We start from the raw sequence: 16,071 nt of genomic DNA on the forward strand, positions 1-16,071 counted from the left end.
TCATTGTAATGAAACAAGTTATATGAATTGTTGAATGTGAAACTGATGATGTGCCCTATAAACTTTCACTCAATCCACAATAAAAACCTTTAAAAAAAAAAGAACTCAAAAGAATGATTTTTTGGTACCTTCAACAGATTGACAGATGATTGAGAAAAGCAAAGAGAACACAGAAAAAACTGTAGAAAATTTCAGGAAAACATTATAAGGACAAACAGATAAAATAAATGCAAAATTTGAGACAACATAAAACCTACACTTAGAAATTCAGAAGTTTAATACTAAGATCTCAGAAAGAAATAATACATTGAAAGGGCAAAAGAGAAAATTTGAATCAATAGAAGCCTGAATTTGTGAACTTGAAGATAAATCTCCCAATACTAATATGCTAGAAGGACAATCAGAAAAATGAATGAAAAAACCCAAAGACAGCCTCAGACTTATGTGGGACACCATGAAGAGGAAAAACTTATGGGTGACTGGAATTCCAAAACAGGAAGAATCAACTGAAAGTACACAGAAAATTGTCGAAGAGTTGCTGGAAGAAAGCTTCCCTAACATTGTGAAAGGTGAGAAGATAAGCAAGCATATAAAGAAGCTGAATGAACCCAAAACTGGATAGATCCCAAAAGAAAATCATCAAGACATATCAAAATCAAAGACTAGGAAAGAATACTAAGAGCATCTTGGGAAAAATGAAAAAGTATCTACAAGGAACAAATAAGAATAAGCTCTGATTTCTCAGCAAACCCATGCAGGCAAGAGGGCAATGGAATGACATATACAAACAACTGAAAGAAAAAAAAAAAAACTGTCAACAAAGAATCATGTACCCAACAAAGTTGTCCCTCAAATACTAGGGTGAAATTAAGATATTTCCTGATACAGAGAATTTTTTAAAATTGTAATGACCATACCAATTTTATAAAACATGCTAAAGCGTTTTATTTGGACAAAGAACCAACAATAGCAGACAACAAAATGAGATTACCATATATGATAAAACCATTTAGAACTCAATCCAGATATATAAGTATTTTAAGTAAAACAAACCTACAAGACTGAAAATAGGGAATCAGAGATATGAATGTATCATCAAGTCAAATACAAACCAAAATGAGAGAACAATGTAGATACAGAACTTCCAAATGGTAAGGAAGTTAAAACAGATTTCAAGATAAAATAGACTTTTTTTAATGGGGGAAAATTTAATAAATTACAGGGTAACCTAAAAGAAAAGGAATATACCTTCATACCAAAATAAAGAGGAAAACCAGAAAGATTGAGTAGACATTACCAACAAAAATGAAGAAATGAAAAGATAACCCATAGACAAAATTAACTTAGCACAGATAATCATGTGGAACAAAAAAACAAGCAGTATCACACACACACACACACACACACACACACACAAAACACCATACAAACTGGCAACAATCAATTCATACCTATCAATAATTCCACTGAATGTAAATGCATTAAATACACCAGTCAAGAGATAGCGAATGGCAGTATGGATAAGAAAACAGGATCCTTCAACATGCTGTTTACAAGAGACACATCTTACACACAAAGACAGAAATAAGCTCAAAATCAAATGATGGGAAAAAACATATAAAGCTAATGTTGATGAAAAACGAGCAGGAGTGGCCATTTTAATCCCTTATAAGATAGACTTTATGGCAAACATCAGCACAAGAGACAAAAAAGGACATCATATCATGATGAACTAATCAATCTAACAAGTGGACATAACCATAATAAATGCCTAAGTCCCCAATGAAAGAGCCTCAAAATACATCAATCAAATTCTAATAGAATTCAACAAAGAAATAACAATACTTATTTTACAATAACAGAAGATTTCAATATACCACTTTCGATAAAGAACAGAACAAACAAAAAGAAACTCAACAAACTCACAGAAAAAAAAAAAAACCAACACAATCAAACCAATGTGACCTCAGGAATTGATACAGAACACTCAACACAACAGCACAATAAACCTTCTTTTCCAGTGCTATGGTACATTCTCCAAAATAGACAATATTTTAGACCACAAAGCAACTTTGAATAAACTTTAAAACATCAAAATACCACACATTATCTTCTCATATCACAGGCTATAAAATTAGATATCAACAATAGGAAGATCAAGGAAACAAAATCAAATACATGGAAACTGAGTAACATCCTGCTTAAAACCTATTGGATAACAGAAAAAATAAAAAGCAAAATTTTTTAAATTTCTTGGAGAAAATGAGAATGAAAATACAACAAACCCAGACCTTTGTGACACAGCAAAGGCAGTGTCAAGAAGGCAATTAATAGCAATAAACACAGCTATTCAAAAAGAAGAAAGAACCAAAATCAACACATTAAAACAGTACCTCCAACAATTAGAATATGACCAGTAAAGTAAGTCTACATATGAAGAAAAGAAACAATAAAGACTGGAGCAAAATTAAATGAATTATTAAGGAAAAAACAATAGAAAGAATCAACAAGACAAGAAACTGGTTCTTTAAAAGGATTTTAAAAATTGACACACCACCTATACAAAGAAAACTACAAAACACTACTACTGGCAAACCTAACAAAACTATACAGGTGATGTCACAACAGAATAAATGGAAACAATTAAGTTAATGAAAGAATACTATCAATAGCTGTACTCCAACAAATTTGAAATCTAGAGGAAGTGGATGAATTTTTAAGAAAAATGTGATCTAGCGAATCTAACACAGAATGAAGTAGAAAATGTGAGAAGAACTATGTCCAAAAACTTCCAAAACATAGAAAAGGATGGAAAATCTCTGAATACATCTTATGAAACCAGTATAACCGTCATACCAAAACCAGACAAGGAAATCACAAATATAGATAATTATAGCCTAATACCGCTCATGAGCAAGACCCGACTCGATGGCACTTAACAACAACAACAACAACCGCTCATGAGCATAGATGCAAAAATTCTCAACAAAATCCTAGCCAACAGACTCCAACAACATCATGACTAAGTGGGATTGATACCAGGAATGCAAAGATGGTTCAATATTAGAAAAACAATCAATGTAACCTACCATAAATGTAGAAAAGTCATTTGAAAATTCAAACATCCATTCTTGATAAAAACACTGAACAAAGTAGGACTTGAAGGAAAATCCTTCAACATAATTAAGAGCATATATACAAAACCAACAGCCAACATTATTCTCAATGGAAAGAAGTGAATTTCATTTCATTTGCAAACATGAACCAGACAAGGATGACCTTTATCACCACTCTTTATTCAATATTGTGCTGGAAATCTTAGCCAGAGCTATAAGGCAAGAAAGGAAAATTAAAGGCATCCAAATTGTCAAAGAAGAAGTAAAATTCTATTTATAGATGATATGATCCCAAAGACTCAACAAGAAAATTATTGGAAACTCAATGAAAGATTCAGCAAAGTGGCAAGGTATAAGATCAATATACAAAAATCAGTTGGCTATGAAATGAAATATGATAGGATAAAAGTAAAGCTAATGTTCTCCCATGTAAATAATCACATAATTCACAATAAAAACATAAATAAATAAATCAGTTGGATTCTTTTGTAGTTATAAACACAGCACTGAAAAGGAAACAAGGAAAAGAAAAGAAAAACTACTGAAAGAAAAAAAGGAAAAGAAAATTACCATTTTTAATAGCCACCCAAAAGATGAAATACTTATGAATAAATCTAACCAGAGAAACAGAAGACCTATACAAAGAAAACTACAAAACACTACTTCAGGAAACCAAAAGAGATTTACAAAAATGGAAGAATACATGGCCTCATAAATAGAAAAACTTAACATTATAAAAATTTCAACACTACCCAAAACAATCTAAGATATAATGCAATCCCAATCCAGATTCCAACATCATTAACTAAACAGATGGAAAATGATCATGAATTTCATATGTAAAGGAAAGAGAGCTCATATAAGCAAAACACTGCTTAAGAAGAACAAAGTTGAAGGCCTCTCATTCATATTTACTACACAGCCACAGTGGTCTAAACAGCCTGGTCCCTTTTATAGTGAAAGATACATAGATCAATGAAACAAGAGTTGAGACCCGAGAAGTAAATTCAGACTCATACAATCAACTGATCTTTGACAAAGGGTCAAAACATGTTAAATGGGTAAGAGATGGTCTCTTCAACAAACAGTGCTTGTAAAACTGGAAAGCAATTTGCAGAACGAAACAATACCCATCTCTCACACCATACACAAAAACAAAGTCAATATGGATTAAAGGCCTAATGTAAAACCTAGACCTATAAAGATCATGAATGAAAGAATAGGGACAACTTGTTGTTGTCAGGTGCCATCGAGTCAGAACCGACTCATAGCAACCCCATGTACAGCAGAACGAAACAATGTCCAATCCTGGGCCAACCTCACTACCGCTGCCACACTTGACACCATCAATGATGCCACCTGGCCGATCCATCTCATTGGGGGTCTTCCTCTTTTTCTCTGATCCTCCACCTTACGGGCTCTAATACATGACATACATTATCAAATATTACCAAAAAACACACAAACAGAAAAAGACAAAATAGATGACTGGGACCTCCTAAAAGTCAGAAACATGTGCATCAAAATTTTCAGAAGAGTAAAATTTACCAGAAGAGTAAAATGGGAGCCAACAAACTGAAGAAAAAAAATTTTGAAATGACATATTAGACAAAGGACTAATGTTCAAAATCTATAGAAAACTACACCTCTACAAGAAAAAGACAAACAACCCAATTAAAAATTGGGCGCAGGACTTGAACAGATACTTCACCAAGGAAAACATTCAGGCAGCCAACAAACATATGATCATTAACCATTGTTGTTAAGTGCGGTTGAGTCGATTCTGACTCAGAGTAAGCCTGCATAGGGTTTCTGAGGATCAGCTGGTGGTTTGATCTGCTGACCTGTAACTCAACAGTCCAGTAATTATCCTACAGTGCCACACCAGGAATCCCATTAGCCATTAGAGAGATGTAAATCAAAACAACAATCAGATTATCATCTCACAACAGCAGTTCAAAAAACCGGAAAACTATAAATGCTGGCAAGGGAGTGGAGAGCTGGGACCTTTCTACATTGCTGATGGAACTGTAAAATGGTTCAATTACTCTGAAAAACATTATGGTGCTGCCTCAGAAAGTCAAAAATAGAAGTACCTTAAAACACAACAATCTTGGTATGTATTCAGAAGAAACACTGGACAGGACACGAGTAAATATATGCATATCAAAGTTCATCAAGAACTATTCACAACAACAAAAAATGAAGACAGCCTAAGTGCCCAAGAATGAAAGAACAGATAAACAAACTTTGGTACATATACACAATGGAATACTATGCAACACTGGAAAATATCAATGAATCTGTGCAACACCTCTTAAAATGGATGAACCTAGAGGTTAATGCTATGTGCAGTCAATCACAAAACGATAAATACTGTATGAGGCCATTACTACAAAAGCTTAAGACAAGGTTTCCACACTAAAAAGAGCATTCTTTGATGGTTATCAGGTATGGTAGGGAGGGGAGAGTAATTCACTGGCTAGAGGGTAGATATATGTTAGCTCAGGTGATGGGCAGGGCAATATACAAGAAGAGGAATTATGAAGGAAGGTGAAAGCACAGGGAGGTATATATGGGTTAAAGGGATACAGGTAGTGATATATAGACAACATAGGAGCAACAGTGTTATATGAATAGATACAGGGATTGAGATATAAACTAAATGGGTAAAGGAGGGGGTAAAAAAAAGTTTATGTACTTGATTGCCTTTTGGATTTTGGTTTCCCCTGCCTAATACTGTAAAGTAGACATACATGTGTGATGCAAATGAATATTAGTGATTATGATTACAGAGAGCTATAATTGACTGGATTTGCTAAAAAAAATAAGTTACTTCTTAAGTCTTTGTAGATTATAAGGCCTTAGGTGGAATTCTGAGTCCCACCCAGAACCTTCAGAGTTGGAATATTTGCACTTGAAAAGAAATGCAGACAGACCAACCCAGAACTGCTGGGAGAACAGCAGATTCTTATTGTGATAAAGACCTGCAGAAATAAAGTGGCTTTTTGAGTTTCAAGCAAGCTGTTGGCTTTGGAAACATCAAGGCAAGAAAAGTCTGCCCATCAGAGAAAACCTCTTTCTGGCACTGAAAGTTAAAGAGAACCTGTGAGCACTCTGTTATGCTGTTCAACTGGGTCTACTTATTGAATGGAATTGGGGGAAATGCAGCAATAAAGACACGGGCTGAGTTTGGACATGGTCCACTGGCACCCATGAGCCTTAAGTTGAGAGAAGAGGAAGAGTTGGCTGCTCTGAAGTTTAGGGAGTTGTACGAATTCCTGAGCCCATAGGCACTGACCAAGCCCCTGGAGGTTAGGGCTGAGAATGAAGGGGCCAGCTAAAGTACAGAAAGAAGTGGGTGAACTCCCAAACTTGCAGCTGGTACCCATTTGACCTAGCTTGGATAGCTAGGGCTGAGCTGACAAGAACCCTATCAAATGAAGATAAAGATGTTTGAAACTGTGAGCAGTGTAAATTGTTACCATTTGAAGGACTGGACTTTTGCTTATGTATGCAATTGCTCAAAATTCCACTAGAATGAAAAACTCTTCAGATAAAGGAACATGCTCATCTCCTCAATGTACTGGGTTAATTTTGTTGTTGTGAAGTGCTGTCGAGTCGGTTCCAACCCATAGCGACCCTGGATAGGGTTTCCGAGGAACAGCTGGTAAGCTTGAACAGCCGACCTTGTAGTTCAAACGGCTTTGTAGTCTGGTGTATTAACCCACAGTGCCACACCAGGACTAATAGGGTGAGCAATTTAGACACTGGTTATAAAAAATGGGGGGTTCCAAAGGCTAGTGACTACCTCACAAGCTTTCATGGATGTGCTTAGTTTCAGAACCAGGGTGGTAAGGCAGAATCCCCACTGAATAGTTTTCCTCTTTGCCAGATGGTGAATGGGGGTGGGGTGGATGCTAATAGGAATTTATGATTCAATTGTGAGTAACTGTTAGCTGGATTAATTGTGATTGTCAAAAGTATAATTGTCAAAGATGTGTAACTAAAATGGGGAAGTAGTTAATCTTTCATTTCAGGAACAGAGGATCCCAGGATCATCAAAAAGGAAGAGCATGAATGGAACACTGAGATCCTACCTAGAAGAGTGGAAACAGCAGAGGCAGTGGCATGGAGACAGATAGCAGCTGTGGTTCTAGGCCCACGGACTGAGTAAGACTATGTGCCTACAGGTAGGAAACTGGCTTGCAGAATACGTCCTTTGGATATTTAAATGCATTTATGTTTTTCGTTTTGTTTTGTAGGTATGCATTAAATATTTTTGCTATATTCATTTGTGAAATACAAGATGTAAATCGTGAACCACAGGGAGGAAGTAGTATAATTGTTGCTGCGTGAATAAAATTGTAATCACTGAGAAGAAACAAAGTGTATGGCTTGTTGACTGTAAAGCTGATGATCTCGTCTGTAAACCTTCACTCATTCACAATAAAAGGTGGGAAAAAAAAATACGAAGTGTCTTTTCAGATCACAATGCTATAAAACTAGAAATCAACAGTAGGAAGATCAAGGAAAAAAATTAAATACATAGAAAAAAACAACACCCTGCTTAAACGCTACTGGCTAGTAGTTTTTATACTAAAATTAAAAAATTCCTTGAGTCTAATGAGAACAGAAACACAACCTACCAAAACCTTTGGGACACAGCAAAAGAGGTGCTCCAAGGGCAATTTATAGCAACAATTGCATACAACTCAAAAGAAAAAAGAACCAAAATCAATACCTTAACTAAACATCTTCAACAATTATAAAGTAAGCCTACAGTCACCAGAAGAAAAGAAATGATAACAAAGCAGAAATAAATGAAATGAAAAATAGAAAAATAAAAGAATCAATAAGACAAGAAGTTGGTTCTTTGAATGGATTAATAAAATGACAAACCACTGGCAAATCTAAGAAAAAGAAGTACAAGATAAAAATAGTACAAATAAGAAATTATATGGGTGATGTCACAATGAAGCAAGGGAAATAACAGAATAATATGAAGAACTGTACTCCAACAAATTTGAAAACATAGAAGAAATGGGACAAATTTCTAGAAACACAGAACTTACCTACACTAACACAGGCTGAAGTAGAAAACTTGAACAGGCCTATCAAAAGAGAAGAAATTTTAATCAAGTCATTAAAAAACTCCTGACTGAAAAAATTCTAGGCCCAAATGACTTTGCTGGTGAATTCTACCAAACATTCAGAAAAGAACTGATACCATTCCTACTCACACTATTACATAATATAGAAAGGGATGGAAAACTCCCAAATTCATTTTATGAAGCGAGCATAACTGTGAAACAAAACCAGGCAAAAATATCACTATGAAAGAAAATTATAGAGCAATATCCCTCATGAACATAGATGCAAAAATTCTCAACAAAATCCTAGCAAATAGTATCCAATAATATATCAAAAAAATATTGTGAGCACGTGAGAGTCATACCAGGTATGCAATGATGGTTCAAACAATCAACATAATCCACCACATAAATATAAAACAAAGGGAAAAAATATCAAATGATCATATCAATTGATACAGAAAAGACATTTGACAAAATCCAACACTCATTCCTGATTTACAAAAAAAAAAAAAAAAAAAAAAAACCCACTCAACAAAATTGGAATAGAAGGGAAATTCCTAACATAATTAAGGATATAAAAACAAAACCAACAGGCAACATCACACTCAATGCTGAGAAATTGAAATAATTCCCCTTGTGAACAAGAACCAGACAAGTATGCCCTTTATCACCATTCCTATTCAGTACTGTGCTAGAAGTCCTAGCCAGAACTACTGAGTTAAGAAAGGTAAATTAAAGTTATCCAAATTGGCAAAGAGGAAGTAAAACTCTATTTGCAAACAATATGATCATATGCTTAGAAAATCCCAAAGACTCACGAAGGATGACATTCAGGCAGCCAACAAACATATGAAGAAATGTTCATGATCACTAGCCATTAGAAAGATTTAAAAGAATGAGTTATCACACCAGCATGGACAGGAAAATTCAAAAAACAAATGCTGGCAAGGGTGTGAAGAGCAATGGAGAGACCCAACTACATTGCTGCTCTGGAAAACACTATGGTGTTTCCTCAAAATGTTGGAAATAAAAATATCTTATGACCCAGCAATCCCTCTCCTGGGTATATAGCCACAAGAAATACAAGTAAGGACACAAGTATATATTGGTATATATGCATACCAATGTTCATAGCAACACTATTCACAATAGAAAAATGATGGAGACAGCCTAAGTGCCCATCATTGGAAGAATGGATAAACAAACTTTGGCACATAAAAACGATGGACTACAATGCAATGTTCAAGAATAAAGATGAATCCGTGAAACACCTCATAACATGGGTGAACCCAGGGGACATTATGCTGAATGAAATTAGTTAAAAGGAAAAATATTGTACAAATACTGTAAAAGCTTAAGAAAAGGTTTCTATACCACAAGAAATATTCTTTGATAGTTACCAGGAAAGGAGAGAAATTCACTGGCTAGAAAATAGACACATATTAGCTCAGGTGAAGGGAAGGATAATACACAAGAAGCGGGAAGGACAATGTACAAGAGGGAAGGTGGCAGAAGAATAATGAAGACAGGTGAAAACACAAGGAGACAGGCATGGGCTAAAGGGGAAAGAGGTAAAAAGTGATATATATCTATATATACAACCTTGGTACAACAGTGTCCTGCATGTAAATACATGGATTGAGACATAAGCTGAATGGACACAGGAGTAAGAATGAGATATATATATAATCTCACAAAAATATAAGAATTTGAAAGAGGATATTTGTACATGAATATTTACCTTTCATGAAAGTATGACTAGGAATGCGATGAAGCATTGGAGCATACAGAAAGCAAAACGATGAAAACTGAACAATATTATCAAACATCTTAAAGCAATGAGTTGATGAGCCTGGGGGCTGAGGACCATAGCATCAGGAGACACCATGCTTAACTGCCATCATAACATAGTCCACAAAGACAATGTTTTACATCCTGCTTGAGTGACTCGCGCCTGGGGACTGGAAAGCTCATGACGGCTATCTAAGGTGCAGCTATTGGTCTCTCCATGTGCAGAAGAAAGAAGAATGATAGGAAATGAAGAGACTTGGAATCAATTAGCCCAATGGACTAATGGAATATGTCAAGATCCTTCTCCATGACTCTGAGACCAGAAAAACTAAACAGCACCTGGCTACCAATACCAACTGCTCTGAATGGTATGTAAAAGTCACAGATAGAGTGGGAGAAAATGTAGACTAAAACTTAAAATTGTTTTTTTAAAAAGACAAGTTTAGTGGTTAGAAAAAACTGAAGGCACCTGAGAACTATGACCCTCGACCACCATAGGTCTAGAAAGGAACTCGCCCTCGTGGCCTAATTTTCAGCCAAGTAGTAGATAGGATTATAGGGAGGGGACAACAACACTAGCAAGGTATACTCACCATGGAATGGTCAATCATTCAAAATCAAAAAGCAACGTTTTCCTAAAAACAAATTTGAGATGGGATAGAAAACTGGGTGGAATGCAAATATGGAGATGAAACAAAGTATGTGATTTGTTGAATATATCTTATCTGTAAACCTTCATTCAATTCACAATAAAAAGCAAAATAAAATAAAAGACAAAACAAAAACATCTCCTCTCAATGAAAGCACCAATCTTCATTCTGACACTAAATTTTACTCTAGCTCCAATACCAGAGTTGCCCAAATCAAGCTATGTATCTTTTACAAATTTCAATGGCAAATTCACAAAGCAAAAATTAAAAATTAAACTGACCTTTGGAGTACCACAGTCACACTCTTCCCCAGGGTCCACCAATTTATTACCACAGAAAGGGGCACTATAGGCTTCATCAGGCTTTGGAACATTAAGAAGACAGTTTCCTCCTTTATTTAAAGTTAACTTTTCAAAGTCATCCGCACTGCAACTGCTAAAGTTTCTGGAACCTCTATAATAGACATTAAGAAAAAGATCTTGTCGTGATTACTCATTTTGAAAATTTTAAGTACAAGCCCATAGGCGACAAAGCAAAGAGAAATGAACATTAATATCTATTTTAAATAAATTTAAAACATTATTTCGGCTACTATACTACAGTTTACTATTTTGGCTATAATTCATTGTATCTCGCTGAAAATACCTTCCAAACATATCAGTCACATTTTATATAAAACCACTGAATTTCAGAATCAGAATAGATCTTCAAAAATATCTAATTTTATACAGAATTAAGTGTTACTGGCTTTCCATAAGTAAAAGTTCTCCAAATATTTGACACTAGGTATATATTGTTTCTAATCTTTAACTGTACAGAAAAACATTTCTATGTCCCCCTACTATCACTTATTTGGAACAAATCGTATAAATGGGCAATTCTGCTGGGAATCACTATAGCCATCAAAAGGCAAAGTACATGGGGCAAAATTTGTTATTCCTACTAATATGATAGATTTTTAGCTCTTAAATACCTGTCTTACAAGAATTCTTGGGAATTCCAGTTACTACTCTGAAAGCTAAAACTTGAGTTGTCTGTGTGAGAGTTAAACAAATGCAGATTTTATGTATTCTCCCTATTGATTCTATTATTCTTTGACTATAAAATAATATCACATACACCTGTTATTTTACTTAAATCACATTAAAAATTTATCAAAGGAAATTGATTCCCTGAAAGAGTTCTTTTTGAGCTGTTTGACATATGATGCCAAAATTACAGGCATGAAAACTGTGTTGCATTATAGTTACTGAGAAACCATCTCTTATATCTGGCTGTGTTTTTTATAAGCACAAGGAACTCTAAGAAGCAGATCCCTTTGAGACACTTTGTATCCTGGGTATACACTGTTATACTCATCTTTACTGACTGGTTCTAAATCTCCAGAGAAACAGACAGTCCTGACTCTTGGGTTAGAGAGCAGTCTGTCCAGAATATTTTGGTACTGTTAAAAAATGACAAAAGGGTTTCCAAATTATAATGTTGAAGGATTTTAACAGACTGACAACAGAAAAATACAGGGGGAAAATAAACAATCAATTCTCAATGACAATGAACAAAGACAGTATTCATCCCATCTGGAAAGGGAAGATCTAACAGAAGACTTTCAATAACAAGGGCAAGGCTTGTTTGCCTTATTCTTGTTTTTCTTGCTACTGTAAATTAAGCATATTAGAGCAAGAAGTCCTTTTGTGCATATCAGTCATCTACTCATTCAACAAATATTTATTAAGCATCGATTATGTGTAAGGCATTCTTCTTGGTACAAAGTATAAAACAATGGACAAAAGAGACAACAATCCCTGCCCCTGTGAAGGAAACATTCTAGTGACATACACTGACTAGAAACAGAGTAAGTAAGTAAATAGTACATTAGACAATAAGTGCTATGACCACAAAATAAATAAAAAGGCAGATAAGAAGAATGACCTATGTAGGGAGAGGAGCAACTTCAATTTTTAAACTGCAATCAGGGCAGGCACCTTAAATTTTCTGACATTTGAATCAAACTGATATGTAGGGGGAAACATAAGAAGTTATGTTGTTGCTGTTAAGTGCCATTGAGTTGGTTCCATCTCAAAGCAGCTGGTGTGTTTGAACTGCAGACCTTACAGTTAGCAGTCTAGCACTTACCCTGCAGCACCACACCAAGACTCCAGAGAGAAGGAATAGCAAATACAAAAATCCTAAAATAGAAGGTAGCCTGTTACTTTCAAGGAAGAAACAAGCCAAAGGTGTTGAAGTGAGTGAGTCATTAAGGCGAGAGAGTAATGAAAATCCAATCAGTGAAGACAAGGATAGGCCCTTATAAGAATTTGGCTTTTTACTAAAAGTATAATGGGAAGTGGAAGGTATGATACAGCAGAAGGAGTTAAGCATAAATGACAAGATTTTGGCTTATATTTTAACAGGATCACCAACTATAAATTAAGACATTATTTCTATGAGTAAGCAGGAAATGACCAGAATATGTTTACACTATTAATCCCAATTCCCACAGCCCCAGTGGAAGAAATGCTGCTGTTGTTCAGTGCCATCGAGTCAATTCCATCTCATAGCAACTCTGTATAAAGTTTCTGAGACAGTAAATCTTTGCGGAAGTAAAAAGCTGATGGACACGAACCATTGACCTAGTGGTTCACAATCCAGTGCTATCCTATAAAGCCATCACTCTTAAATATATAATATCCCTTGCATCTAAGAAAAAGGCCTAACTTAAAGTGAGCATTCAATTTGTTTTTATTAAAATATAAAAGCAATGGTGGTGATGTGTCCTCAAAAACAAAACAAAATAAAGATTATCTAATTCCACTCAGGATAACATCATTGTAGTTCTCAGATTATTGGCACATAAAAATGTTCAAACATAATGGCATAACACCATCAAAAATTGACATGAAGACTTAAGATTCTAAGAACAAGAATCAGTAAAAACAGCAAGTCAAATGGGTACGATCTGCTATAAAGGCACAAAGTGGCTGGCTGACAGGATTTCAAGAGGGAGCTTAGTTTCAGAGGGAAAGTAGAATCCCCACTGAATAGTTTTATTTTGTCTAGATGAATCTGATGAAAGGAGATGGGGATAGAATTCTTTTGATTCAATAGTAATTGTTATCATCACTAATAGCAAGTGTTACAACTATAAAGGTAGAAGTTGTATAAAATAAAGAGGGGGAGTAGTTAATCTTACATTTCAGGAACAGAGAACCCTAGGACCATCAAGAGAGAAGTACATGAGCGGAACTGGGACCCTAACCAGAGAAGCAGCAACACCAGAGATGGAGGCAGAGGTGGTGGCATGGAGACCTAGAGCAGCTGAGGACTCTACACTCATGCAAAGAGAAAGGCTGTATGCTGGAGGCCAGGAGGCTGGCTTTCAGAATGCCCTTTGGTTGTTAAAATGATTATATAATTCCTTAGTGTTTTTGTGTGCATTAAAAAAAAAAACAGAGGGAACAAAAGCAAATATTGTTAAATGATGATGCATGGAGGGGATTGTAATCAATGCAATGAAACGAAATACCAAAGGATGAGTGCAAAACCAATGTTCTGCCATGTAAATTAACACTCAATTCACAATAAAAGTTTTAAATAAATAAACATATAAAATTAATGAATAAGACTTAATACACACATATACAGAATACATACATCTTCTTTTAAGGACTCAGAATAATTTTAAGTACTGACCTAAAACCTTTCAACAAGTTACAAAAGACTAAAATCATACAGAGGATGTTCACAATGAAATTATGCTGGATATTAAGAATTAAAGAATAACAAAATATAACCAGGTATCTAAGCAACTCAGAGATTATAAATAAATTACTTATATTTTTGATAAAATAAAAATTATAAATAATTCAAACTGAATTGTAATGAAAATATTACATATCAAAAACTGTGGGTATCCAGAACACAGTGTTGGATGGGCGGCCTGACTCAAGCCACCCCTGGGTGGACAGAAACTCATTCCCAAACCAGTTGTCCTTCCCCTGTTGCCCTCTGGCTCCAAAGGAATTCCTTCAGAGAACAAGTACCTTCCTTCCTGATCTCAGCCTTCCTCTGAGCCAGCACAAAATAATTGTGAATTAGATGCCCTGACCCCAAACACCTTCTACGCCAGCAAGAACTCCATCTTAGGACCCATAATCACATCCATCTCCCCTTCCTCATGACCTGCCAACCCATATCAGAGGCCTGCCACACCACCACCACTCTCATTTCTGGGCCCTACCTATTCCTCACATTTCATCCTTTCATTTTCATTCCTTTCCTTTTTTCTCTGCTTCTGTTTTTCTTTCATTTCACTTCCCTTCTTTTTCTTTCTTAGTTTGTTCTTTACTATTATCTTTTCTCTTCTTTTCACTCCACCCCCAACATCACAATCATCAATTAAATACAAATACAACACCACAATGCCTCAGAAACAACAGACAATTTCAGTCCACACAAAGAAAATAAGGCAGAGTGGTTCAAACAACTGACCAAAATATAGATGAAGAAATCTTTCTGAGAAAGAAACAGCATTGGAATTAGCTGATAAGGAATTCAAAATAACGCTTAGGTACATTGAACAACTTGAGAGGAAAATCAAGAAAGTTGCAGACAAAATCATGGAAAACACAGACAAAATTCTACAAGAATTCAGGAAAACACTGAAAGAACAAACTGAGAAAATAAATGAAAAATCAGGAACCATACAAAAGCAGCAAATAGAAATCCAGAACATTAATACTAAGATTTCAAAAACAGATAATGCATTGAAAGTGCAAAGTAGAAAACTACTAGATTAAATTGAAGGTTGAATTAGTGAAATTGAAGACATACCTCTCAATACTAATCTGCTAAAGGGAACAATCAGAAAAAGAACAAAAAAGTCAGAAGAAAACCTAAGAATTATGTGACTCCCCACCAAGAATAACTTGCATGTGATCAGAATTCCAGAACACAAAGAGAGAGAAAAAAGAAAAAAAAAAGAAGCAGAGAACGTTAACAAAGAGTTGTCAGACAAAAACTTCCCTAATATCATAAAAGACAAGAAAATAAACAATTAAGAAACTGAACAAACCCCAAACAGGTTAGATCCCAAAGAAAATCACAAAACATACCATAATCCCACTTCCAAAACCAACGACAAAGAAAGAATCCTGAGAGCAGTTCAGGAAAAATAAAACGCTACCTTATAGCATTAACACTAAGCTCTAATTTCTCAGAAAATTTCTTGCAAGCAAGAAGGCAATGTTGTTGTTGTTGTTGTTATTGCATGTCATCAAGTCAGTGCTGAGTCACAGCAACCCTATAAAGAGCTTTCAATGAACCAGCAACCTTCTGGTTAAAAGTCTAGTGGTTATTCTATGACATATATAAAACTCTAGAAGAAAAAACTGCAAAACAAGAATTATAAACCCAGCAAAA

General features: G+C 35.2%; 1 protein-coding gene across 1 annotated transcript in view; it reads right to left on the reverse strand.

Annotated features, from left to right (window-relative positions):
- ADAM9 (ADAM metallopeptidase domain 9) overlaps positions 1-16,071 on the reverse strand; it is a 239,070-nt gene that overhangs the window by 72,904 nt on the left and 150,095 nt on the right. Inside the window, exon 12 of the mRNA XM_006859940.1 lies at positions 10,935-11,106. Coding sequence (XP_006860002.1) covers positions 10,935-11,106 — 172 coding nt within the window. The remainder of the gene's footprint in view (positions 1-10,934; positions 11,107-16,071) is intronic.

Source organism: Chrysochloris asiatica, unplaced genomic scaffold (genome assembly GCF_000296735.1).
Source record: "Chrysochloris asiatica unplaced genomic scaffold, ChrAsi1.0 scaffold00035, whole genome shotgun sequence".
In the NCBI taxonomy this organism is placed as follows: domain Eukaryota; kingdom Metazoa; phylum Chordata; class Mammalia; order Afrosoricida; family Chrysochloridae; genus Chrysochloris; species Chrysochloris asiatica.